Here is a 27,406-nt window from a genome sequence, read left to right as displayed (position 1 = left end):
ACCTGCCGAAGCCTGCCTGCCGAGCCGCGGGGAAGCGCTGCGCTGCCCGGAGAGCGGGCGCCCTCCCGCCCCGCGCTGCGGACCGCGCGGATTTCAGCACTCTCCTCTGTGCACGCGGCGGGTCGCCTGGGGGGAACCGAAGAGGGAAGAGTCTGGATCCGGTCGGGAGTGCCCAATGGCCTTTCCCCGCCCCCGCCCCGCCTCTCTTGCAACCAACAGCAGCGGTGGACGAAGGGTTGGATCGGGGCTACGTGGCGGCGGCGGCGGCGGCTTGCTCGGCGACCCGCGCGCTCTCTCCGGACTAAATCGCTTCCCCCCAAGCTGTTAGCCGCGCGAGCGGGCCATTTACTCTTAAGCCCGTACATTTTTTTCCACTAGCACAGAAAAGCACTAGTCGGGGGAGGGGGCAATTTGGAGGGGGGGGGGCAAAGGGTGAAACTGGCCCTCCGGCCGCCCCTGCTCTTCGAGAACGAAGACGAGACCCGGAGCTCCCCGGGCCCCTCCTGTGGGAGGGCGAGGAAGAGACGCCCGGCAGTGCGGCGAGAAGGCGCTGGGAGAGAGCTCGGGCCCGTGGCCCCGGGGATCCGCCGGCCTCGCAGCCCAGGGAAACCGCCTGCGCCCGCCGAGTCGCAGAGGGCGGCCTCCGCCTCCGCCTCCGCCTCCCCATGGGAGGCGGCACGTGGAGTGAACTCTGAGCAGTCACAGGGCAGCATCCAGTGCGGTCCCAGGGGTCCATCATCATCAGACAGACATTTTTTCGGCCTTAAGCGCAAGGGAGCTGGAACGCCGTAGCGCTCTGGTGGTCTGACTGCGACGGGCCAGCCGCTGCATCCCAAATAGTTAGCCAGCTTCTCACAGATTTCTTTAAACAGAAAGGAGAGGTGGGGGTGGCGGGGGGAGGGGAAGGGGAAGGGGGGGAACCAACCCAACGTAACGCAGGCACACGAATAGATATTGTGCGCCACCTAGAGGCAGGGGTCGCGGCTACCGTCGGAAGGGGCTGCTGCCGGGTGGGATTGTGGTTACCGGTAACCTGATCGTGTCTACTTCAAGACGACGCAGGATTCATCTTACAGACAAACCTTTCAGAGTTCTCTGCAGGCATTTAAAACTCTATTGGTCATCCAAAAGCTGTGTCTTTATGTTTCTGATGGTTTTTAAACTTTGTATACTTTTTAGTGTTTACTGTTTTTAACTTTTGTGAACCGCCCAGAGAGCTTCGGCTATGGGGCGGTATAGAAATGTAATAAATAAATAAATAAATAAATAAAACTGAGAAGAAGGCGCAATTATATGTTACTGAGCTGAAACCTGTTGGCTATTGTGTTGGCTATGTGTTTAAATGTGCTCAACCCTATCCACCCTATCCACAGAGCAGGTCCAGAACATTTAGAGTTCTGCCTGGTTCTGCCTGAAACTGGAGATGGATTCACAGCCCCACCAAAGTTGGAGCCAACAGCCTCCACTGTCCGCCCCCCCCCCCAACACAGACATCATTCCACATAAAGAAGGCAGCTGAAGTTGAATCTTACTGATGCTGGTGGGACAGCACAGGAGGGAAGCAGGCTAGCTTAGAAGGTACAGGGCAGGCCGCACAGCACACACAGCTACGCTTTCAAGTGTGGGAGACTGCCGCTGCCCACTTCCTGACAATTGCTGCCTAAGATAGCCGCCATGGTCAGGTTGGCCCTGGGAGTCCAGCATGGAGGTCTGGGTGATCACGACATGGTTAAAAGCACAAAGAGCCAAGGGATGATCCTGACTCTAGCCCTGGTTCCTCCTCACGTTGCTGTCGCCTAGATTAGGGAGCCAACGTTGTCAGCCATGTGCTTCTAGCCATTGCAGCCACAATGCAGTGGGATTGGCAACAAGGATGATGTGGGGGGCACTTCATAGAAGATAGCCGCTTGGCACAATAGCTGCTCACCTCCTGTACTGAGAGTTACCAGTTTGTTTGGCTTAGCAGTGATTAGTATGTGGATTCCTGCCCTTGAAAGTTTAGTTAAAGGGTGCTTAAATCTACATACACTGGTGAGTTTGACACCCCCCTACTTTTGCTCCTCAAATGATGCACAAACCTGCCTCGGAATCCAAGGCTGATTTCCTCTTCAACAGTTTCCTCCATATTTCTGGTGGACTGCCCATTTTTAACTCATTGTTTTCAAGTTTGACTAAACATGTAGTTGTTTTTTTTAAAAAAATAAAAATCTCTTCTTGGAATTGTTTGATTGATTTGTACCTTACCTTTCTACCAAAAAAACAAGAAAAGTGACACCCAGGGAGTCTTACAGATACAATTAAAATAGCTATAAACAATAAACAATATTAAAATACCATAAAAGCATAAGAATAGGGTGGGGGCAATGTGGTTTTGTGATGTCACAAGTGCTAACCAATCAGCACAAAACAACTGGATTCAGCTATTTCAGCACTCCCCAATGTAGCACTCACCAGATGCTTTGAACTACAACTCCCATCAGCCTCCACCAGCATGGTCAATGGTCAGAGATGATGGGAGGTGCATTCCAAAATGTGTGGAGGGCACCGTGATGGGGAAGGCTGCACTAAGTACTAGCAGGCTGGATTTCTCCTGAGCTGAATCCTGTACATCTGACAGACGTTGGGTGAGCGTGGTTCCACTGGAGTTCTAATATATCTATTATATCTATCTATCTATCTATCTATCTATCTATCTATCTATCTATCTATGTCTGTGTGCACTCAAGTTTCAATGTATAGAACTGTTGATCATCCATAAAACTGTTAGGTTGGGGGTGCCTTGAGCGTGCCTTAAGACAGACCGAAATGACTTTGCCATGCCTGGATTGAAGCAGATCAGGGTCTCAGGTTGGACATAAACAAGCGAGTTCTCGTGGCCTGCATAAAATCGTGCCTTGGAGCTCTCATCATACACAAAAGGAGCAGAGGTGTGCAATGCCAGCCCTTTTATTCTCTCCCATTAACACCAATGAGACTTAAAAGTACTTAACTTTTTCTGGATTGTTTCTTAGCTTTGGAATGTTAGAATAGCAGGAGTCTAATGTTTCTCTTCTTATTTTCCTTATATGGGGAATAATCATATTCTTTTAAGACCAGGAGACCCAAATACAAACATTCTTTATAGAAGTTTACAACCTTACTGAAATAAATGTCTGAATCTTGCTGACTGTGCTGGAAAAAACTGTTTTGTCATCTTTAAAAACTCAACACCCAGCTGCTGGAAAGCAAAATAAAAGGCATTTTTGTAACCCCACCTCTGAAGCTAAACACTGAGTTCTGGCCTTCAGGACACTGAAAATATTCCAGCCAGCCTTGTAAATCTACTTTAACACTCCTCTTCCCCACCCGATCCCCTTCCATTTCCTTTACACTGGTAGTATTGAAATCTCCATTGAAAGACAATCACTCTTGATGGGCCTCTGGATCAGAGATGGAGACGACATCATGGTGGTCAGAAGGACACTGCCTCCCTGGGTGAGGTATCTGCATCCTTGACGTAACACAGAGGAGGACTCAGACAGCAAGTACTCAGGAAGGCCATAGAATCATAGAATCATGGAATCATAGAATAGCAGAGTTGGAAGGGGCCTACAAGGCCATCGAGTCCAACCCCCTGCTCAATGCAGGAATCCACCCTAAAGCATCCCTGACAGATGGTTGTCCAGCTGCCTCTGGAATGCCTCTAGTGTGGGAGAGCCCACAACCTCCCTAGGTAGCTGATTCCACCGTCGCACTGCTCTAACAGTCAGGACGTTTTTCCTGATGTCCAGCCGGAATCTGGCTTCCTTTAACTTGAGCCCGTTATTCCGTGTCCTGCACTCTGGGAGGATCGAGAAGAGATCCTGGCCCTCCTCTGTGTGAAATCATCTCTTCAACGTCAGAAGCGGCCCTCTACTGAATCAGACGGGCCCCTCAAGCCTAATATGGCCTGCTCCAGCCTTCTCCAACCTGGTGCCCTCCAGATGTGTGAGAATTATGGGAGCTGTAGTCCAACACGTTCAAAAGGCACCAGGTTGGTGGAGGCTGTCCAAGGTTTCAGGGAAAGCTCTTTGGTTTCACAGCCCAGCTGCCTCACACACTTCACCTGGAGATACTAGGGATTTAACCATATACTCGACTACCAAAATATCTATGGCTGAGGCTCAGACTGTACGTCCCTCCTCCACATTCCTGGTGGTCACTGGGCAGGGCATAGGGACTCTCAATGTAGTGGTCAGCATATTTACAGCTTATGGCCAGCGTATCTGTAGTGTAACTAAGGTGAGGTGAACCCAGAAGCCAAACACAAGCTGCAGGCAGTTGGAGCCATCATTGATGGACTTGTGTGTCTGTTGTTACCTCTGTGTTCCGTCTGCTAGTAGGTCAGTGAGCTCCCATTTCTACACACCTCAAGTCCAATGGTAAAATGGCTGAATTGCAGTCAAGGCAATCCCATGATTTTATTCTCCCAAGGGGAAGGGACCTCATTGCACACAGAAACCTAGCATATCAGGGTATATTGAAGGATCTTCCTGACATGGTATGGTCTTGCAACATTCCAAAAGCATATTCAGAGCAATTGATGCATATAGCTGTATGTAAATAGGCTCCTTCACATTACGAGGAACCCTGAAAATAATTTATGCAAATGAGCCAAGCTATGTGCTGCAGGAGACCCTTTTCCCAATCCAGAAATATGATTATCAATGAAACCTAAGCATGAGAAAAGTCTTTTCGTCCAAATAATAATAATAATAATAATAATAATAATAATAATAATTCAGTATTTATATACTGCTCAACTATCTAACACAGATTCAAGAGCAGTGAACATAGGTATAAACAGTAAAAGAAAGAAGATTTAAAAGCAAATTAAAATTGTTCAATTTAAAAGCAAAGGAACCAGAAAAACAGTTGCTGGTCAGTTGAGGAAGGCTTCTTGAAACAGAGTTGTTTTCAGGAGGCACTAGAAGCAGCCTAGTGTTGGTGCCTGCCTGCCCTCTAGGGGCAGGGAGTTCCGCAGAGAAGGGGCCACCACACTAAAGGTGGATTCTCCTGGTGGATTCCAATTGGTCTACAGGTCCACATGCAAACACCAGGAGCCTGCCCTTCGACAACCTCAGTGATCAGGTAGAATTGTAAGGGCGAAGGCGTTCTTTCAGGTATCCTGGTCCCAAGTTGTTTAGGGCTTCACAGCCAATCAAATTGCAGCTAATAGGGTGTATTGCTATATCTGTACCATTTTGTGGCAGTTCCTAGTGCTCAAGAATAAATGTGCGTGTTTTGGAGGGGGGGGGGATCACACTTCCCTTCAGATAGGAAATTGCATAATGTTCATATTTATTTATATATTTTTATTTTAAAAGTTGTATCACACCTCTAGTTAATAAGGCTTCAATGTGGCTTACATATATCTAACAGGTGTAAATAAAATCCAAACCCAACCTAAAAATAAACAAAAAAGTCCTCAAAAATCACACAGTAAGCGGTAATATATATTGAAATCCACCATGGGACTCCTTTTGCCCGCCAACCCCTGTGAATTGGCTGACCCACCTGTGCATCACAGAGAGGCGGGAGAAGGCAGGAGTTGCTCAGTGGTAGGGGAAACAGAAAGGCCTCGATTTTAGAGGGAATCTTATCACCAGCCAATAAGTCTTCCTTTTTTAAAGAATCCACATCGTCTATTTGCAGTCCAATATCCTGTGCATGCCTACTCGGAAGTATGTGTATATAGGATTGAAGCCTAATCTTGTCATCTGAACCAGCTCCCTACGAGTAGCTACGTGTGTCGACAACAGAAACACTCCAGCGGTGGTTTGAAGGAAACTTTACTTTAGGGATAAGTAACTTTCCCTCCTAGGATAGGATGGCTCAGTCCAGCCATGTGGTCGGCAACCCATGAGGCAGGGAACAAGAAGAAGAAGGAGGAAGTAGAGGGGAGGAGACAGGAAAGGGGGAAAACAAACAGCCCCGCCTTGTTCAGGTACACATTAAGTCTTTCGCTCCAGGTTCAGTGACCTGTAGCCCGAGTTCTGCTTACACCTAAGTTTTAAAAAAAATCTGAGAGAACTGAATTAAATAAGATTTCTGTTACTCAACCAATTCTAAGCTTGTGTTTATATTAAAAAAAGAAGAGCATAACCCATCATTGCCTCAAAAGAACAGCTTTCAGCTTTCAGCTTTCTTTGGGCATTGAACCAGAAAATAATAATATTCATTTTATATTTGAAAATGGTGACAGGCTATTATGTATGTGATTGTTAGTCATTATCCCTTTCCTGTATTTCTTCTCCCCCACCTCACATTAATGAGCTTTGACGTTTGTAAAGAAATTATTGCATCACATGTGTGACCAGTCACAATAAAACCCTAAACCTAATTGATCTGGCATTCCCCTGTAATATTCAATTGCTTCCTGGCACCTGGGACAGGAAAGGAGAAGGAAATGTGGATTGCTTGTGGTGTTTAAGAAATGTATCTATATGTCTGAACTGGATACGGAGTCCTTTCAACTAGTTTTCTCAACAGTGTTGAAATATGGATTCCAGCTAAACTGTTTCCTCTCTGAGTTAGGTAAAAGAAGTATCAGATAGAATTAAGATACTTAAAAGTTATTCTGGCAACTAGTTACACAATTTAAAAAGTTGATTAGTCACCTGCCTTTTAACTTATCAGTCATTTCAAGACAATTAAATAAAAATGATGGCCAATGCCTTACCATAACCCCTGAAAGGCAGTGGCAGAAGCAGGAGAAACATGGCACTGTGGAAGAGGACAGCTGCTGATGGGCTAGCTGCCCTACCTCGCGCTGTGGCCATCCGAGGGGACCAGCAGCCGGTCAGTAGCTGTGCCCTTCCACAGTGCTGCGCGTGCATTGCCCCGGCCTCCCCCAAAGGCTCCCAATGGTTGCTGGTAAGGATATGCTTTCAGTTTTCCCCTCAACTGTTCTGCAGTGGCAGCAGGCAGTCCTCACCAGCAAAGAGCCAGAAACTCAATCCGTACCTTTTCAAGATGTCAAAGAACATCTCACCCACACAGGAAATACAAAAGCTACCACTCATTCTTAGGAGGAAATGACATAGTTCATATTTTCTTTATTTGTTTTCACTGCAACATATTAGAACCAAGAGAACTTCAAAAACCACACACACAAACACCCCCGTGTGCCCTTAATTCATAGCCCCACTGATTAAAATTGGCTCCTACTAATCAATCAACTAAAATTTTCTACCAATTGTGTCAATTTAAAGTTTCAGCCCTACATTTAAGTACAGCCTTTTCTCAGTTTTAAGGAAAGACGGAGCTTGCAGTGGCTTTGAGAGGCATAACATTTAGAGCAACAGCGTTTAGAGCAAATGCAGGCAACACAGTATTGGGTTGAGTCCACACGAGTGACAGTATTTGGTTTGTTCATCTGATTTGTACCTGCCTTATTTATTACATTTCTGTACTGCTAAACAACCAAAGGTCTCCAGGTGGTTCACAGCAATTAAAACTACTAAGAAAACTCAAAGCCATTATAACCATGTGCACAGTTAGCCTTGGGGCTTCTGCTAGCCTTGGGGCAGGGCCATGAGGATGGGGAGGTGGGATCAGCTGTTGTGCCACACTGCCTCCATCCTGCCACATCTGTGCATTGAATGTGAAAGGAGCACATAGGTCCTTTTCATAAATCCCACTTGGAGTAGGGACTCATGCGAGGCTCTTGTGGTCCAGTCCTGCCCTCCGGCTGCAAGACGATTGTATGCATGATGCATGTGTGAAAAGGGCTTATGACTCCTGGAAATCCTATATCCCCCCTCCACCCGCCTTGGATTAAGCATCAACCACATAGTTGCAAATCTTTCAGAGCTATAAGCAACAGAACATAGAAAGAAGCTGGAAATATTTCTTGTCCGTCCTGCAAGGGCCACTAAAAGCATATTAGCGTCATAATACAAAATTGCGGTTGAAAGATGTCCACTCTGCATGACTGGAACTATTGGAACTGCTATAGAACCCCCACTATAGCACTGCATGGAGTCTTGGTGCAAGCATTGCCAAAGACTGCCAGCGGGTAATTCCCCTATGCTTCTACTTCTTTAGATCCAGTCCATTAACTTCAGGGTTAACTGCTCCATCCCTGTAAGATTTGCCTCTACTTTTCCTTAGTTACTGCACTAGTTCCTTCCTTTGTTTAACTAAATCAGCAAATGAAATCTACTTTTATTTCGAAGTTGTATTGTGGCCCTCCAGATGTTTTGGCCCAATATTTTCATCATCCCTCGCCATTGACTATGCTGGCGGCTAGGTCTGCTGGGAGCTGTGGGCCAAAACACAACTGGAGAGCCACAAGGTGTTCACCCTGCATTATGGTATCTTCTTTTGTTTCAGTGTGGCTGCAGTTCATTGCAATTTACACAGTCGAGTCAAACCTGGGTTTTAGAGAACCCGTGTGTGTGTGTGTGTGTGTGTGTGTGTGTGTGTGTGTGTGTTGCCCTGTGAGTTCGCCAAGTCACACTCCAAGGGAGGCCTCCTGAGCTCTGGCAAAGAGCCCTTTCCAGGGCCTCCGGGAAGTGCACAATTCTCCCTGCATGGCCCATTAGCAAAGGGTTAAGCAGGGCTTTTAAGGCCCTGATTGGCAGCCGCAGCGGGGGGGGGGGGGGGGGAGAAGATGCGATTTCCCAAGTCACGGTTTTTCCCTTCCACTCTAGTGGTGGCTCAGGTGGATTTTCACCCCAATGCTAGTCAAACCGAAGTGACAATGAGTTCCATTGGGAAAGATTTAACTTGTGCCTAAATTCCTCTGAAATCAACAGGAATCAGGAGTTTCTTTGGTTGATGCTCTTCGTACATACATATTACAGAAGAGTCATCCAATATTGTTAATAATAATAAAAAGTAACGACACCACTCAAGTACTGAGACTTTAGTTTTGGGAAACATTTTATAATTTATATATAAAAATTCAGTAAGAAACAAAGTAGAATATTTGACAGAAAAATCCACATTACAACAATAAAGTCCCCCAAACAAAAAATAAAATAAAAAACACAGAACGTTGATTTTATAAAACATGAATATGAACATTTTAAAATAATCTCAGGTTATTTGGCAACTTACATCTTTGTGAGAGACGAATTTTGATAACAATAAAAAAAAGCTTTACATGGAACTGAACTTGAATTTTTCTTCTTCTTGTGAGAGAAAATGCAAGTTTACTGATGATTCTGGCAACTGGACCAGGTTCAGTTTTAATCTGAGTATGTTAATCTGAGTATATAAAGCATAAGATAAATGGTGCAAGATAAAATAGTAAAGGTGTTTAAATCCTACAAGTGATACTTTTAATTTCATTGTTTCAACTGAAAAAGAGAAATATTGAAAGAAGAACAATTAAAAGCTGCAGTCAGACAGCTTTCACTTCAGGACAGTTTTGGCTGAAAAGGCCTAGTTTTACCTCAATGAGCTCTAGCTACTTTAATGCTGGGAGAAAATTTACAGATGAAATTATATTTCAAAGTGAATAGAGTGCATTTACTCAACACTATAAACACAACTTTAAATTTTACCATACATAAAACCACAAATGTGATGAGAAAAGGAACCAAGGTCTCCTTTTACTATTCTACTTGACTTGAACACATGCAAGGAAGTATTTTGCCAGTTATTGGAGATCTGTTGATTTTGTCGGAAAAAAAGAGTTCCCCAACTCCTTCTCCCAGTTCTATACAATGCTAATGATGGCAGCACAACATTTAAAAATCCAGTTAAAATGACTAACATAACATAATGTAACAGTTCACAGACCAGTCCTTGCTATTAAATAAAGTGTTCCCAATGATTAAGTTCATATACAATAAAATACAATCTTTTTTTTTTAAAATACGGGGCTTATGTACAAAAGGTGTCATTAACAGGCCACTGGTGAAGAGTGGATTGGAAGCATCAGCATTAGTGAGTCACCCTTGACAATCTCTGCTTGAGATATAAAGTAAACTTCTGCAATGCATATAGTCTTCTGCATAAACAAATAGTTTATAAAGCTGTTTAAATATGTTACACATGTAACATATTTCATACGTTGGAAACAAGCACATGCAAAACCTCTTAGGTTTTTTTTTTGTTTTTTTTTTAAAAAAACAGGATTAGTGAAGAATATTCTTCATCTGGAATGGAGTACAACTACCGCTTAGACTTCTTTCCTTCAGTATCAACTGCTCTCTGATGACCTTTCTTGTGTGTTACTGCGGGACTGGCTTCCCTTTTACGCTTGGTGGGCTGCAACTTTGATCTGGAAAACAAGCAAAGTGGTGAACTTTCTCTGGGTCATTCAAACAACCAAGGTTAAACTATTCCCCTTTCCAGGCAGCCGTTCTGGCTTCTCCTCCGCTTTTGCAGTCAACATAAACTCATTCTTCCTTTTTAAGCTCTCCACAGTTTTACCCCCACCCCCAAGCCCCTTTGCTCTTCTATCCCTGAAGCAGCCTTCTCTCCTTCAACTCCGCCACCCAGAGTCACCCTGAAGACTCCTGGTGTCTAAATTGACCTCACCCGTTCTTCCTTGTTGCCTCTAAACATATTCATAGGGCCACGTCTCTGCCACTAAACACCAGCTCAAAACCTACCTCTTCAGCGAAGACATTTGCTTAACCTCTTAGTTCCTACCCCAAGCGAAACAAAGCCTAACCATATATGTATAACTGCACTCACTTGCATTCATCTTTGTTATCCTTGCCTTTCCCACCCTCTATGGGCTTCACCATATCAGGCTGAAATCCCAGATTCTTACCAAGGCTTTCTACTTCTGGTTTCTTTGCGGGACTATGAAAGACTCCTTTACATGGTGGACTTGTGATTTGAACTGAAAATTTCTTTTCTTTGCAATATTTTTCATTATACAGTGCCATCTAGTGGCTGTATTATAGGAAACACCATCAATACCCACCGCTGATATCTCGCATTATTGTTTGTATCAGCTTATCTCTGGTCTTTTTAACAGCAAGATAAAACTCCAAAAAACAAGGGAGACACTCTGGAGGTTGACAACATCATGTAAAAGACTCATATACTTCTGTGAGTGATCAATCCTGAGCGTGCAATAAAAGCCTCATGTAGAAATCTTCTATATCTCTCCTCTACCACTATGATCACACTGCCTAAATTTGGATTGCAAACAGTACCATGTACACTGATAGTGCAGTTGTCCTATAATTTTAAAGGATTGCACTATTAGGCTGCATGCCTCTTTCAGGACAACATTGATAATGGAGATAATGACCTCCCTAATACAACTCCAGTGAACTGGATATGTTTATAGGTAGGAGATAAAATTTGGCCACAATGACCAGGCTTGAACAGCATGCTGAGGTTTGTCATGGGTTATTTAACTTATGACAAGCTGTGGCATCCATCGCCATATTGCAAATTCCCACTCAGAGGTTGTCAAGTTGTGTGAGAGTTGTTTAACCCTCAAATGACCCATGCTCACCAGGTTCACACAACACAGCAACCCTAAGCGAGAGTAACATATACAAAATGGCGGCTTCACACACCACAACCTTACTGTGGGTTAAATAACCTATGGTGGGCTTTTGTGTCATGCAAACAGCCCCAATGACATAGAGCATTGAGGTGTTGAGAGACTGAGACTCTACCACTAGCAACCAATCCTCAATGTAGGAAAAAGACTCATTCTTTTGTGATGCAGATAAATGGTGATGATGGCCATTCATTTTGTAAACACGCACAGAACAGCGGATACTCATTGGTGGCCAACGGCCAAACGCAGGTATTTCTGATGCTGAGGTCTGATGGAAATATAGATCTTTTGAAGTCACTCTGCACAAACTAGAAAGCCACACAGAGGAGTGGAACTGATGCCCAAACACCCCATGCAAAGCCTTTTTTGACAAATGTATTAGTTGACCCCACAAAGGTTTAGACTGGGTTGGAAACCTCTATTATGTTTTGGTAATTTTGTTAAGTTCGCCTGCAATGATGACCTATCATTTTCACCGTTGTTCTGTATAATGGTGCTATATAAGAAAAGCCCTGCTGGATTGAAAACAGTTTTGAATCATGGCCAGACAAATATTTCATGCCCTAAGCAGAGCATGAAATCTCTCTCTCATAATACTAGAACCAAGGGTCATCCCATAAAGCTGAATGGTGGGAAATTCAGGGCAGATAAAGGAATTACTTTTACACACAGCACATAGCTGAACTATGGAATTTGCTGCCACAACATGTAGTGATGGCCACCAACTTGGACGGCTTTAAATGGGGAGTAGATAAATGCTATCAATGGCTACAATCTTGACAGCTGTATGCTACCATTAGTGTCAGAGGTCGTAGGCCTATGTACACTAGTTGCTGAGGAACATGACTGGGAGGGTGCTATGGCCACTCATTTGTGGGCTTCCTGAGGGCCACTGTGTGAACAGAATACTGGGATAGATGGACCTTTGGTTTGATCTAGCCTGGCTCTGCTTACGTTTTTATGAAATCAAGAGTTTTTTACGATACTCACTGCCATTAAACAACTAAGGGTAACTGTCAAGGAAAGAGACAGGGGGATGAGAAACCGAAGAGGGATGTAGAGATATCGAAGCCAGAAGGGACTTTCATTTCCATACTTACTGTGCCAAGAGAGGAGATTTATTAGATTTTGCATTAGCAGGCGATTGTCTTTTCCCTGCTAACTTTCGGCGGTTTGTAGGAGGTAACGGATCTGGGCTTTGATTTTTAGAAGCTGCACGTGTAGTTGGCTTGCTGGGCTGCTTTCTGGAAAAAAAAGAGTGCAGATATTGAATGTAAAGAGCACAGATTATACAGCAGACATAATTACAAAAATCATTTGAAATTATTCTATGCCTTTTAGAGACAGATTCTTTCACTGACCATTCACAAGAAAGCAGTAACGCTTGGACATCTATAAAGTTTGGATCTGGGATATTCTGCTTTCTGAAACTACGCGTGCCGCTTGCACTTACAAGACATTGTGTCTAGTGGAGCTATGTGTCCAGCACCCAGCAAAAGAAAAAGCACCAGGAGTGGTGGACTGGAGGTGAAAAGTAGAAGGCAGGTAAGGAGTTGAGCCCCTCAGCATCGTCAGCGTCCCACCCCCCCCCGCCATACACCGCTCCTAAATTACGCTGTCATAGGAACATATGAAAGCTGCCATAAACAACTGGTCCACCTAGTGCAGTACCGTCTACACTTCAGGATCCCTATGTGTGGTTTACCAGCACCTCCCTTGACACATACAAGGCTCTCTGCATCTCTGGATTTTTTATTTAATATATTAAAAATCATTTATTTAATTGGGAGGCTGGCATGCTACAAAGCGAACTACCAGCTTCCAATGCCGTCTTTATTTCCAAGAATGCCTTCAGGCCCTATGTTTTGAAGTTTGCCCAGCTGCCCAGAAAAAGGTAGTAGGGGGTGTTCTGGGGGCCAGAGGTGGTGGCAGGGAGACTCATAGAATCATAGAATAGCAGAGTTGGAAAGGGCCTACAAGGCCATCTAGTCCAACCCCCTGCTCAATGCAGGAATCCACCCTACAGATTCTACAGATTTAGAGTGGGTGGTGGGGAGTGAAGGGGTGTTTTGCCAGAGCTGTGGGGGCTTTTTTTGTTGGGGGGGGGAATGTGTGTTAGTTTATTTGTTTTGGTGTGGGGGTGTTTTGCCTGTGTGGGGGGTGAGTTTTGCCAGGGTGGGTGAGTGCACATGAGAGAGTTCTTTGGTGAGTTACTTTTCTTTTTAGACTCACAAGGTTGTCTTCTGGGATTTGTGACTGGCCATGCTCAACATGGCAGCCATTTTGTGAAAGTGTCCAAAACACTCTTAGAATTCCAAACGTGACCACCAACCCCAAAGGCTGGTGATCCATACTGAGTGACAGGCAACTGCTTTCCAAGATCTCAGGCAAAGCACTTTATCAGCCTTGCTTCCAGATGAATCCTTTTAAATGAAAGTGTTGCCTGAAACCCTCAGAATGCAAAGTATGTGCTCTACTACTACTGGAATGTGGCTCCTCTCCTCATGAAGTTATGCTGACCCAACTGATAGAAGTAATGGTGTCACTAGGGCCAGGGTCAGGATCCTGCAGCCCAGAGGGCCCCCAAATACAGTTAGCATTTTCAGAGGAGCTTGTGCACACTGTGGAGCAAAGCTGCAGTTGCCTCTGGTATCTTCATGTCTCCAGAAGGCCTCTCGGTGGCCCCACATGGCCTCAGAGGCACTCTGGGGAAATTCACCCTCCAGTGTAATCATTTTCCCCTGAAAGTTAAAAAGAAAAATAAGGAAAGTGCTACCTCCTGGTAAGGTGGGGTAGGGGAAAGAAGAGAGGGAGCATGCACACCAGGGAGGTTTGGGAGAAATTAGGGAGGTGGACGGTATGGAGGACATTTTACCTAGGACCCCTCAACCCCAGCAGCCCCACTGAACAGAAGCAGCCATCAATGTTTTGTTATGCAGTTTTCTTAATATGCTGCGTGATCCAAGGGAACTCTGCAGAGTAGGAATGCTATTAATGGAACTGATAATGTTGCTTCACCTCACTAACAATTGTACTACTTCTGCTAAAGCAGGGATGGCCAACACTTCTGTATCCTTCAGGATGAAGAGGGAAGACATTCTACTTTCTGGACACTAACCCAAGGGCTAAAAGTGATCTTACCTCTTCCTGGGTAATCAGTTTGTATGATGAAATTACCTTATCTGACAATAAACAATGCATGAGTCTGGGCACAAGGTTGAGCTGGATCTTCTGGTAGATCTGAGAGGTTTATGGTAGATCAGCAAGGACTTCTGACCCCCAATCATTTAAACTACCAGCAACAAAAATGACTCCCCACCCCCACTGCTTTAAATTATACTGCTGCTACAATGGAAGAAATGTTGGGGTAACTCCAATTCACAATGCATCTGCCAGGTTTTTCTTTGGATCTAGACCAGATCATATTACACAAATCTGTTACTGGATTGTAAATTTGTTTCCAGGCTCAATTATGGTATTGCTTTTGACCATTAACACTCTTAACAGCCAGGGTCTCTCAATAACCACACATACACCCACCCACACCACACCACAGGCCCGTATGATCCTGCACAAGAACTTTGTTCTATCTCTGAAACCCTGTAACCCCTGAATATATGGTTGATGGGTTGAGATAAGACCTTTTCAATTGTGGTCTGGAATGGCCTCCAAGGGAGGTACAGCTGGCCCCATTGTTGAACACTTTTAGATAACCTGGCCTTTCTGGGATATTACTTTGCTAAGGGTCACTGCTACTGCTGTTTTTAAGGTTGTGGAAAAGTTAAAATCCTTCAAAGATTTAAGTTTTAGGTTTAGATGCTTTTAAATTATTTTATTCCTGTTGATTGTCATTTCATTGTTCGTAAGCCACTTTTATTATGTTTTTGTATTTTTTATTTATTTATTACCTTTATATCCCGCCTTTTTCCCTCCAAGGAACCCAAGGCGGCGTACAGAATCCTCCTCCTCTCTATTTTCTCCTCACAACAACAACCCTGTGAGGCGGGTTGGGCTGAGAGTCTGTGACTGGCCCAAAGTCACCCAGTGGGTTTCCGTGGCTGAGTGGGGACTAGAACCCAGATCTCCCGACTCCCAGTCCAACACCTGAGCCACTATGCGCTAGAAATGTCAGAAATAAATAAATGAAAAGATCTTGCTCCTGGATTAAAAACCAACAGTGGGATAGCAAATTGATTGGCTTCAATATTTGCACTGGATTTGAGATACCTACATCAATTATTTGAGTCAGAGGCTAGAATTTAAAGAATTGGAAAGTTCTCTCTGCTCACACCCTGGAACATTAGAGCTCATCCTTTTCCATAGAAGCCCTTCACATCCTTTGTAAGGCCTCTTGAAAAGCACCTCTGGCAAAGCATCTGATACAGTATTCAAGCCTTAACAGCGCTGGCGTTACCTTTGCGCTTCCAATCGCGAAGCAGACCTAGTTGTGGCTCCCGAATGCACCTCGTCAGCATCGCCGCTGCTGTCATCTTCCTCTTCTCCACTATCGCCACTTCCCTTGCTTTCATCTTGGCCTTTCGTTTCCTCTTCAGCTGCAGGTGCCAGCTTCTGACGTTTTTTATCTGGCTCAGGTGTGTCTATTCCTGCAAAGTTTTATTCACACACTCAAATTTCCACCCACGTCTCCAGAAAGGATATAGACACTTATTTTAGATGAGGAATTCTAAATGGAGCTTGTGAGTGGAGTAAGTAATTTTCCATTTCCTTAGTGTTTTAATTCATACTTGTTTAAATCTTTCCAAACACATTTGCAATAGTTTACTTCTTCTGTTCACAGCCAGAATTCATAGAAAACTCAAGCGGGTTTAGGGAAGCAGCTGGGATGTACCAAACCTGACAAGAGATTATAGCAATTTGCACATTTTCCCATAATATTTACTTTAGCCATAACCCAATGGTTTTCCCCCAATGAATAAAGATAATAAAAGCTGATCTTCTTAGAAGCCAATATATACCTTAAACAATAAAAAGTTAAGAGAAGCAGAGGCTGTGTGTCTTACCTGCTTCCTCTGATGGAATACGAGGCCGTTTGGGCTTCCTTCCTCTTCGACGCAAAACCACGTCTGTTTTGGCTTTTTCAGCTTCCTAACAGTTGGAAGTAAATGAAAAAATAGTAATGAAATTGAAAGTATTAAGGATTTTTGGATTACAAAAAATATCAAGGGGAAGACATGGGAGAGGCTTATAAAATTACAAACCATCTGGAAAGAGAGGGGGACATTTTACAGTACATTCAGGGCTGACAGAAGCAAGTGCTTCACATATGTAACTTCAGAAGACAAACCTACTATGTAAACAAATGCTAATTTAGATAGCTTTTAGAAATGATTAGACAGGTTCATAGATGATATATCAATTGGCCATGATAAGGGGGTTCAGGACATTTTGTGAAACCAAGGAGTCCACAGGATTTTCTAGGAGCTAGACAAGAGGTACTTGCCTTCTGATCTCTGGAGCAACCCGGATACCACCTGCTGGTTCTATTTTTTTTTTAAGTACAAGTGGCTAGTAGGTACCTGGGTTTTTGCACCCCAATTGTCAATGGCTTAATGGAACCTCTATGCTCAGAAGAAATATACCTGTGACTGCAAGATACTGAGGTCTGAGGAGGTGTGTTACTTTTATGTCCTACTTGTAAGCACCCAGAGGCACGCTGTTGCCCACTGGTGGAAGACAGAAGTTTGGACTTGATGAACCTCTGTTTGATGCAGCAATTCAATTCTAATGAAACAGTTTTCACTCAAGATTTTGGTGGAAGTGACCCTAAGTACAATTATACAGAAGTAACTGCCTTGAAATAAAAAGGACTTTACTTCCCAGTCAATATTTTTAGGATCAAGGTACAAAGCAACTTGCACTAAAAAAAAAAAAATTGTACTTACATTGTGTGTTTCATTCAAGGAATCTTTGGCTAAAAAAATAGGGGGGAAAAGGCAGAGTTCAAGAACTCTGGATAAATTGTACCTCCAAACACAAAGACCTTAGTTATTGTTTAACCAACCCTGTGCCCTCCAGATGTTTTTAGGCTACAATTCCCAGCATTCCTGCTGGCTGGGGCTGAAGTTTAATCAATTCCAAAACATCTGGAAGGCACCAGGTTAGGGAAGGCTATTTTAATGAAAGGTCATACCCATTTTAATTTTAACTTAAATAGTCAACAAACTAAAAAAAAAAGGTTTCCTTTCACACAGTTTTTCTAAATCTCACCACAGCATATTAAGCTAAGTTACTTCTCATGCCATCAGACTGTAAAAAGTAATCACGTGATTGCTTCAACTTCAAACATTACTGGTTCAGTGTAGGGAGTAGTTATGTGTCACCAGCTTTTCCATGCCATTTAAGCCTAAGTGCCCTTAATGTCCCTGCTCACAGAAGTTAGATGGGAAAGCTTCTGTATTTGGTCAGAGCCTCTGAAATCAGTCCATGACAATAGATGGGATGAAGGGGGGAAACACTTTGAATACACGCTTTTGAAGTGTATGGGAGGGAGAGCCTTTGCAAATACATTACAGCTACCATGGACCTGTGGATCAGGAAGAGTTTATGGAAGGCTATATCTGAGTTCTTTGAGCGGTAATTGTTTAAAGAAAAATTGCTAAGATGCAAGTTCACCTCATCCCATCCACTCTCTAACCGCTTTTGCAAAGACCAAACATTTGAATTATTACCTTTTGGAGTAATCTTTTGTCTACTGCCAGGACCTGAAGACTGCACCATGTAATTAAAAACAAAAGCAAGAATATTTTCCTGTCATATGGAATTATGAAAATTAAAGCTTCCTTCCAACCCTTCCCTCAATGATCCCAATGCAGCGGAGACCGCTGTCGCTATGCTAGAAAAGCCGTCTTTCCCCTTCTAGCTAGCTGATGGCCCATCAGGTGGGCAGTGGGAAAAGGTGGGTGGGCTGCCTACGTGTATTTTAAATCTTGACTTCTCTGACTCTCACAACTGCTTCTGAAACTCTCCTCAGTTTCTAAAATCATTTGGTATGCAACACTGGGGGCTACTGCATGAGAGAAAACAAGTCTTTTAAGATTAAGAAACTAGTTTAGTAGTTCTCTGGACCCTGCCAATATTAGTAATCACAACTGAGAAAAGAGTATTCAATAGAAAGCTAAAATTCTATCCAAATAAAATATCCAACCAAATGCTTACATTCCCAGTGCTTCTGTCCGCTTCTGAAGCTTGACCTGAAAGGAAAAATAAACCCTCTGAGTTCAATGGAACATTCAAGTATAATTTCCATGGAGATGCAGCATTTGCACTTACCCTGCAGTGGCAGTATCTCAACAGGATATTTACGAGGCCTTCCTCTTTTCCGTTTAACTGTTATTTGTTGATTTGCCTAAAGAACAAAAAAAAACGCAACGGTGTCGAGCCAGTTCAACAGTGTCCACTAATGCAATCGTGCTGAGAACGAAGAGCCTTGTAGCACATTAAAGGGCTAGAAGGTGTCTTGTGGCATAAACATTTAAACATTAGTGTCCATGAAAGCTTATTCCAAGGTAGGTGAATTTCTTCAGTCCAGAACACGCCCAGGAAACCCTCCTCATGTCACCGAAACTTCTGCTGGCTTTTGGCAACACAGCGGCAGCAAAACAGCCCCTAGTTTTTTCTTTAAAACAAGACAACTGTGCATGCCTTGCCTTAATATGAAAATGTGTCTGGGGGGGAGGGGTTTACCATCACAGCACTGCTGAAATCTGGTGGTGACAATTTCAAGTTTCTGAGGCGACAAAAAAGGACATGGGCGTGCGTGTGGTCCACCCTTGGCCTTACAGCTCTCCCTGCGCCATCTTCCCTGCTGTTAAAATTCAGATGAAAGCTCCTCATAGCAGGGAGGGCCCTGCCTTTTTTTGTATTTTATTCTGTGACATCACATACATCCTTGTGTAATCTTCTTGGGGATGACTGAATCAAAGCGAAGGATTTTTACTTTCTATTTATTTCAACAGAGAGTTAAGCATGTTCCACTGAATCCAATGGGATTTTAAAATGCTAATTATCTAGATTGCACTCATTGTATTTAATACTAAAACTAATTTGGCAGTAGTTAAAATGCACATCTGCAATAAATATGCTACTACTAAAACTTGCTCAGCAGTTCTGAATTTTTCTTCAGCTTTTTAAACCTTCAGTTGGGGACAAAACTACTCAAGGCCTGAGCTGTAGAGTCTTTGAGGTGTGACCCTTTAATTACTTGGAAAAGTTTTACTCCATTGCTTTTATTGCCATTCTATACAGTATATGCCATTCTATATTGGTCGAATAATTCACCACTGTTATAGTCAACAAAGCATGAGCAAATACCCAATTGGACCATATGAAAACATACTTTGAAATAGCAATGGATTAGGATGGACCAGGTTACTTGCCTCAACAGGATTTAAACTGGAGTCCAAATCTGACTTTTCACAAATATCCACTTTGCAAAAAATCTCATCTGTAGGAAAAAAAATGTTCAAAAAACAAAACAAAATCACATTAAAGCTTTATCATCATGTTTGAGCAATTACATAGACTGGTGAATTCCTATGAATAAACCGTGGTTTTCACTCACAGTATGCCCTGTCATTGTTACTTATGTGACAACCTAGATCAACTTTAGTTGATACAATGCTGCTATAAATTGTCCTACACTTTGCTGCATCATGGAACTAGAGTTCAGATTAATATGGCATTCCCTTTTCTAAGTAACTAGAAACTGAATATTAAAGGAACATAAATCAACACCATGCTTTTACATGGTAGGTATGCCAGGGAACAGAAGATTTGATGATCTAGGAGTGGTAGATTCAACTTGTTCACTACACTGTGGTCCAGACACTGGGTGACCTAATATCTATTCACAAGGAGGCAAGTATTTAGAAGAATGCCTTGGCCAGAGCTGGACTAAGAAACACTTTCCACCTTCTAGGAAGCTTTTTGGCTAGGAATAGCAGAAACCACCCTAGCCAATAACAGCATACAGCTTGTGTTCAACTTGCTCAGGAGGTATCCCTAACCGAAGTCCTCAGACTTTGTGTGGAGGCAGTTTAAGCCACTGGTTTGTAAGACTGGGATGTTGTGGTTATGAGGTTAATCCAACATTAAAACAATGGCTTCATTTATATCTTCTCCTTCACTTTAAAATGCATTAGTTCCTTGGTTGTTGTTTTTTTTAAAAACTGTGGATGTATGCAAATAAATCCTCATTCATTTCAATGGGACATGTACAGAAGTAGTTGCTGATGGATTGCAGCCCTTTCTGGAGAACTCAGAATAGTGAATTTGACATCACCTTTTTCTTCTACAGCTTCTGATGAACATTGCTGAGACGTAGCACCATTTTCAAGTTTTTCTACTGGGTCTCTGGCAGTTGTTTCCTAGGTAATTATAAAAATATATATATTAAAACTATAGAATGCTGTAGTACCAAGAGGAGGGCATTGCCATCTACTGTGATTTTAAAAGCTTGTTGTGATCACTACATAAAGAACAGGTGTTCTGAAACAACCATCTGTCAGGTATGCTTTAGGGTGGATTCCTGCACTGAGCAGGGGGTTGGACTCAATGGCCTTATAGGCCCCTTCCAACTCTACTAGTCTATGATACTATGGCCCTGTTCAGACAACACGCTAAACCATGTTTCTTAACCACAAAATGGTCAATGGAATACATTAACCTTAATGCATTCCATTAACCATTTTGTGGTTAAGCAGCATGGTTTAGCGTGTTGTCTGAACGGGGCCTATGATTCTAACTCATTAGTAAACTCCCTTCTTGTGGCTTCCTATCAACTTATATGGTAAACTCTCCAACAACATATAACCCAGACACATTTGAGAGCCACCTATGAACATGCAAAGAGAGTGCAGACTGAAAAGATTAGACAGCTTAGACAAGAATCCAGAGCAACATTTACAGGACATAGAAGATGGTAAGGTACTAACAATGGGGAGAAGGCATGGTCAGAAAAAAGTCAGAAAACGGAAGACTGAGGACAGAGAGAGGACAAAATGGCATACCATATAAGACAACTGAGTGTACAAGAATTTCACTCTGATGAAATACTGCCAGATAATTCTGCATGCTCAGAAATCATATGATACAGTACTCAGCACAACATTCTCCCAGAAAGTGAGACAGGAAGGTTGCTTAGAGGTCTGTCCCACTTTATCATCTAAACTAGAGATGGGAACTTCGTTTGGCCTGCAGACTGCAATGCCTCAGTGTCAATGTATTGGTGGCTGTAGTGCAGCTACAGTAGGTGCCCCCCGCCCCCTCAACTCCCACCCACAGTGAATGAAGAACTCCCTGTTCTGCAATTAGGCTTGAGATACTTAACTATATATTCCAAGGTGGGAAAGTAAAACTGAGTGGTATCCCTGTCCTCAGCTGCTCTGAAGGCTGATCTCCTTTGGTGTCACCCCGTGCTGGGTTGCCCTGAATGCTAGGGACCCACAGCTCAGTTAAGTACCATTCTTCCCCAAAGTTTGCCACTGTGCTTCACTCGGCAGCGGATGTCATGGCTCTATATCCCAATAACCTCTGTTATACTTGTGGATCATATTTTAAAGATACAATTCTTAGTGCACACAATGCCTGCAATCTGGGATATGGGGGTAGGGACCTGGGAAATCATCCAAAATAAAAGAACATTAGAAAAGATGCCACATGAAGTTTTTAAATGTTGCAAGTACATGAAGAATTTTGATATTATGACATCTGTATACCATGGAGGAAAAGCAGGGAACACAAGCCGGTCTTAGAGGATTTGGACAAGACATGTCCCACTCAACATCATCTGGCATGGATTACCAATTCAATCATTTAGGAAATGTGAGGAAGTCTTAACTAATAAAACCGCAAACTTCACTGTGCATGGAGGTGCGTGCATGTTTTTTGTTTTGTTTTTACTCCTGTGTAGTAATGCAGTAAACTACCACATGGTATGCTGGTAGTCTGCATTGGTTCCATTTCAGACACCCCTTTTACAGCTTCAGTTACAGTAAACAAAGCTGTTCTCTCTCTCCCCATCCCTCCTCACTCTTTGGGATGTCAGTGCACCACCTGTGTGGACAAGCCAACTAGTAACATTTTTGTGAGCTAGTAATGTTTGTGCATTTGTGTGTAAGAATGTACCAGACCTTGCAATTTTATATGAGTTCCAAACTGAGCCAGAATAGGTTAATTCGTCTCAATTCTTATTCATAAAAGATAGTCGCCGTTCCAATGAAAAGAGCTCATGGTGATATACAAAGAACCCTAAAATCACACTATGTAAACAGCAAAAGCACCCAGCCATTAGCAAGCACCATGTGTATATAATACACATTGCCTCTACCCCAGTGCATTTCAGAAAGTCACATAGTTGAAAACAGAATAAAAATACTGTATGAAAACAGATTAAAAATACCGTATTAATTTCTGTTGTGGCTTCAAAAGAATGGCTCTGTTCTGCTTCCTCTCCCAAAATTTGACACACTGCACCATCATCTGCAAAAAAAAAGGGAACATTTTACTGAAATGTTTTTCAAAGATTTAAAAGCAAGAATGTTGAAGTCTTGTACAGAACTTTCTTTACATCAGATTGACCTACAAGCCATACCATGAAAATCTAGTCAAATCTTCTCTATGAGAGTCTTGTTTGTCAATTACCTGATTTACTCTCTTCTATATCAGGAAGTCTTTCTGTTTCTGGCATGATGCTCTCTTCCTTCTGATTAGGTATTAACTGTGAGTAGAGGAAAAGGAGCAAAAAGTTGAAAAATAAGATTTGCCTTTCTAAAGTCCAACTAGTGCAGTATTCTGTACTGAACAGCAGACAGCCTCAGATAAGAGCCCAAGTACAGAATAAAACCCAGCAATCCACTGTGGTTAACTCTCAGTATCTGGAGTTCAGAGGGATGCTACTTCTGCGCAAGGAGGCTTCATTTAATAAGATGCTGCTGATTGACTAAGCTTATATGAATGTCTGATCCTTTAAAAAAAACTTTCTGTCTATTTAGGGTGCATCTGAAAGTTTTATCTCATTTTGTTTTTTAACAACTTAGTTAAAAGGCCTATTATATCAATAAGAGGGTGTTTAAAAAGCAAGAAAAAGATATACAAACCTCTAATGGCTTTTCTTTAGGAACTTGATCTTCCACGGCTTCTACTTTGGTCAAAGTACTTGAACTTTTAAGAGCTAATACACAAAATCAGAAATATAAGGAATATTAATAATAATTTATCACTAACACTTAATATACCAAAGTACTTCACATGCATTATCTCAATTTTTATGACAACCCTGCAAGGTAAGTCAATACTATATCTCTATTCTGTAAATGAGGGACTGAAAATATTTCCAGTTGTGGCATATTATGGCAGAGGCTAGCAACCAGGTTCCCTCTCCATTTCATTTGCCAGAAAAGGAAATTGAGAGTGGGTTGTTTATGAACTGTAGGTTGTTGGTTAAATCGTGGGATAGCATGTTGTCTGAAATCAGGACATTTTCCGCAGGGTGGCTTATTAACCACGTAGTGTGGTTTGTTAACCACCATGAACAACCCAACAACAAACCATGGGTTCACAAGGTGGATTGTTTGAGAAAAATAAGCTGCACTGCATGGTTAACAAGCCACCCTGCAGAAAATGTCCTGGGTTCAGACACTATCTCATGGTTTAACGAACAACCCATGGTTCATCAACAAGCCACTCTACCACTGAATGTAGATTAACGTGTTGTTCGATCACAGTCATTCTCTTCACATGGTGACCTGGGTTACATGTAATGACAACCCATGAGTTATTTAACCCATACGCTGTTGAGAGTGAGTGAGCGAGCGTACAGCCTCCCATGTGCTTACCACTTCCGCTTCATTTCCTCTTTTGTAAGCAACCCAGGAATAATCCATGGGTTAAAACCCTGGGTTGTTTACACCTCAACAACCCAGAGTTTGGGGTTCGCATGTTATAATAAACAACCCAGGAATGGGATGTTCCTGGGTTGTTTACAAAAGCAGAAATGAAACTGAAGCGGACAGTGGGCAGGAGGCAAATGAAGCTGAAGCAGGCAGTGGCCCTCACTAACTATGGTTTGTTTAACCTATAGTTGGTTGTGATTTGTGAACCAGGTCATTGACTCACTGTCCAGAAGCCAAGAGACATAAATAAGTCTTTAATCTTTTCCTGCTCAGTAACAAAGAGCCCTCCCTTCATTGTGCACCTCAGTTGCTCCTACCCAGACATAGGCAGACAGGGAGGCCCATGGGGTGGGGCCATGCTAAGCATTAGGCAGCTAACTTGAGAGTCCCAGTTGCTTATTCCAACTTAAAATGTTTAGAAGTCTAATTTACTGGAACTTCCTATTGTAAACTTAGAATTTAACTAGCTACTGGTATTATCCTAACTCCTCCTTGTAAAGAGAATGCTCATTTAAAAAAATCATTTAAAATGTGCATAGACTTTCTTTTACTGTTACTACTTTTGGATACAAGAAAGAATCTTTCAGTTTTTAAAATATACTGTCAAATACACAGTTAGATCTTAGTTATTCACACAGCAACAGAGTGTTTACATTCCTTGCAGTCTTGGACTATGAAATGCCCTGTCTGCTGTGCATACTCGGCCCTGACAGAAGACATGATTCTCTTTAAAACAACTTCCTTTTACCTAGGTTGAATCATATCAAACAAAGAAAAGGGAGTATTCTAAAAATGTCTCTGTAATGGGAAATGTATTAAAATTTAAGACTTGCCATTTATAACAGGATTTACATACCACAGTATGAAAGTATTTCATTGTAAATATCTGGCATTGTGAAAGAGTACTTTAGCTATTTTTGTTTTCTGGGGGGATATTAAAATTGAGTCACCTATTTAAAACTCAATGATGCTGAACTTACTCACAGGGCAAACAGAGAAGAGTGTAGCATTTCTAGAGTAGCCAAAACACCTGAGGGGGTGGGATTGGTAGGGAAATTCTGTCGGGAATCACATGGGGAGAGACAACTTTATGCTCCCCCCCCTCTCACACACACTCAACCATACCCCATTTCAAGCTAGTGCCTCAATAAGGCAGGAAGATTTAAAACACTGTCAACTGCCTGCCTTTCACAATGATCAATCACTCCTCTTAGATCAGGTGAGGGAGAAATGTAGCCAGCTTCTTTCTACACTTTTTGGCTTTCTACTGAAAAAGGTTACATAAATCCAAAATGTGGTACTTAAGATCACGACCAACAACAGTGAATTACTATCATTAGAAACTTGAATTACCTTTAGAAATCTGTTCTGGCTGATTCTCTTCACAGAGATTTTTCTTTGCTGGACTTCTACACTGGAGGGCCTATGAAGTAAAACAAAACGGTTTCAGAGTTACTAATATCAAAGTCTGTTGACAGCTTGCTTCCAAGTGGAATCAAGAATCTATGCTATATAGTAAAATACATTGCACAAGTACTTAGTACAAAAAAATGAATACTTGTTGTATGTATGACTGACTAATCTATACCAGTAGGAGACTAATAAAGGCCTTAGTAAAGGTGCAACATTCATGCAATAATGAGAATATCTCAAGCTACGGTCACTTGTCATGTGATCAATGTCTTATGGCAAGCTATCATATTGTAAATGCGAATGTTCTTTGGGTGATATCCAACGTTTCTGGAGTGGACTCCCACTGTGCAATGGACCTTTCCCCCACTCCCCTTCCCCCCAAATTTGCTCGGTTCAGGGGCTGCAATGGGGAGAGGGAATCGATTCTGCCAATGGATAGAGTGCTATCACAGGGAAAGACACTAGTTAGATAGCACCACTCTCTGAAAATTGGTAGTTACAACACGTTCAATATGTTAAATTATCCAGGGCTTATCCATGCATAAAAGTGATTGCCTGTAATGCCTGTAAAAAGTTTGAAGATTCATAAACATTAATAAGATTGAAGCACAGTATGAAATTTGGTATTGATTATCTATAATCTGATAACAAATGGCTGAGACTTAGCAGTTTTTTTTCAAAAAAATCTCAGCTTTGTCAATTTTTCTATTTATTTTTTGTCCAGACAGTTTTCATTCTTGTCCCTTTAACAGCAAGCCAAATTTGAGAGAATAGCCGAAGTCTTGCTCTTCTTATATTGATAACAAAATCTGTTGTGCATTTGTGTAGTTAAGATTTTAAAACGTCAATGCAAGTCAACACGATTTTAATAAAGGCTAATTAGTACAGTACCCTCCCAGAACTCAATTTGACTCTCCAAGGCATATTCTCTCACTTAGGAAGGCTCACCACCAGACCCAGGAAGATGCTGCTGGCTAGTAAGAAGTTTGGGGAAACAGTGGGTTAGATCCAAGCCTTACAAATGCAGCACATCTGCTCCAGAGGGTCCCCCCAATGACATAAGAACAGAAGAAGTGCCATGCTGGATCAGACCAAGGGTCCATCTAGTCCAGCACTCTGTTCGCACAGTGGCCAACCAGCTGTCGACCAGAGACCAACAAAGCAGGACATGGTGCAACAGCACCCTCCCACCCATGTTCCCCAGCAACTGGTGCACACAGGCTTACTGCCTTGGATACTGGATGTAGCATATAACCATCAGGGCTAGTAGCCATGGATAGCCTTCTCCTCCAGGAATTTATCCAACCCCCGTCTAAATTGGTGGCCATCACTACATCTTGTGGTAGTGAGTTCCATAATTTAACTATGTGCTGTGTGAAGAAGTACTTCCTTTTATTTGTCTTGAATCTCCCACCAATCAGCGTCATGGGATGACCCTGGGTTCTAGTATTTTTAGAGGGAGAAAAATGTCTCCCTATCCACATTCTCCATACCATGCATAATTTTGTACACCTTTATCATGTCTCCCCTCAGCCTCCTCTTCTCCAAGCTAAACAATCCCAGCTGATGTAACCTTCCC

The 27,406-nt window shown here is 42.6% G+C and overlaps 1 protein-coding gene across 1 annotated transcript in view; it reads right to left on the bottom strand.

Moving 5' to 3' along the window:
• Window positions 1-8,889: 8,889 nt before the first annotated feature.
• Window positions 8,890-27,406, bottom strand: part of BOD1L1 (biorientation of chromosomes in cell division 1 like 1) — a 64,686-nt gene continuing 46,169 nt past the window's right edge. The window contains exons 13-26 of the mRNA XM_063135121.1: window positions 25,768-25,837; window positions 23,620-23,693; window positions 23,165-23,240; window positions 22,923-23,002; window positions 20,805-20,889; window positions 19,900-19,967; window positions 18,794-18,869; window positions 18,680-18,714; window positions 18,193-18,232; window positions 17,407-17,435; window positions 16,525-16,609; window positions 15,918-16,107; window positions 12,604-12,747; window positions 8,890-10,255 (exon numbers count right to left, since the gene is read on the bottom strand). Of these exons, the coding sequence (XP_062991191.1) occupies window positions 10,147-10,255; window positions 12,604-12,747; window positions 15,918-16,107; window positions 16,525-16,609; window positions 17,407-17,435; window positions 18,193-18,232; window positions 18,680-18,714; window positions 18,794-18,869; window positions 19,900-19,967; window positions 20,805-20,889; window positions 22,923-23,002; window positions 23,165-23,240; window positions 23,620-23,693; window positions 25,768-25,837 (1,161 nt within the window). The 3' untranslated portion in view covers window positions 8,890-10,146. The remainder of the gene's footprint in view (window positions 10,256-12,603; window positions 12,748-15,917; window positions 16,108-16,524; window positions 16,610-17,406; window positions 17,436-18,192; window positions 18,233-18,679; window positions 18,715-18,793; window positions 18,870-19,899; window positions 19,968-20,804; window positions 20,890-22,922; window positions 23,003-23,164; window positions 23,241-23,619; window positions 23,694-25,767; window positions 25,838-27,406) is intronic.

The sequence above is a fragment of the Elgaria multicarinata genome, chromosome 10, assembly GCF_023053635.1.
Source record: "Elgaria multicarinata webbii isolate HBS135686 ecotype San Diego chromosome 10, rElgMul1.1.pri, whole genome shotgun sequence".
Classification (NCBI taxonomy): Eukaryota; Metazoa; Chordata; class Lepidosauria; order Squamata; family Anguidae; genus Elgaria; species Elgaria multicarinata.
Note: the sequence above shows the minus strand (reverse complement) of the source record. Positions and strands in the feature narration are given on the sequence as shown.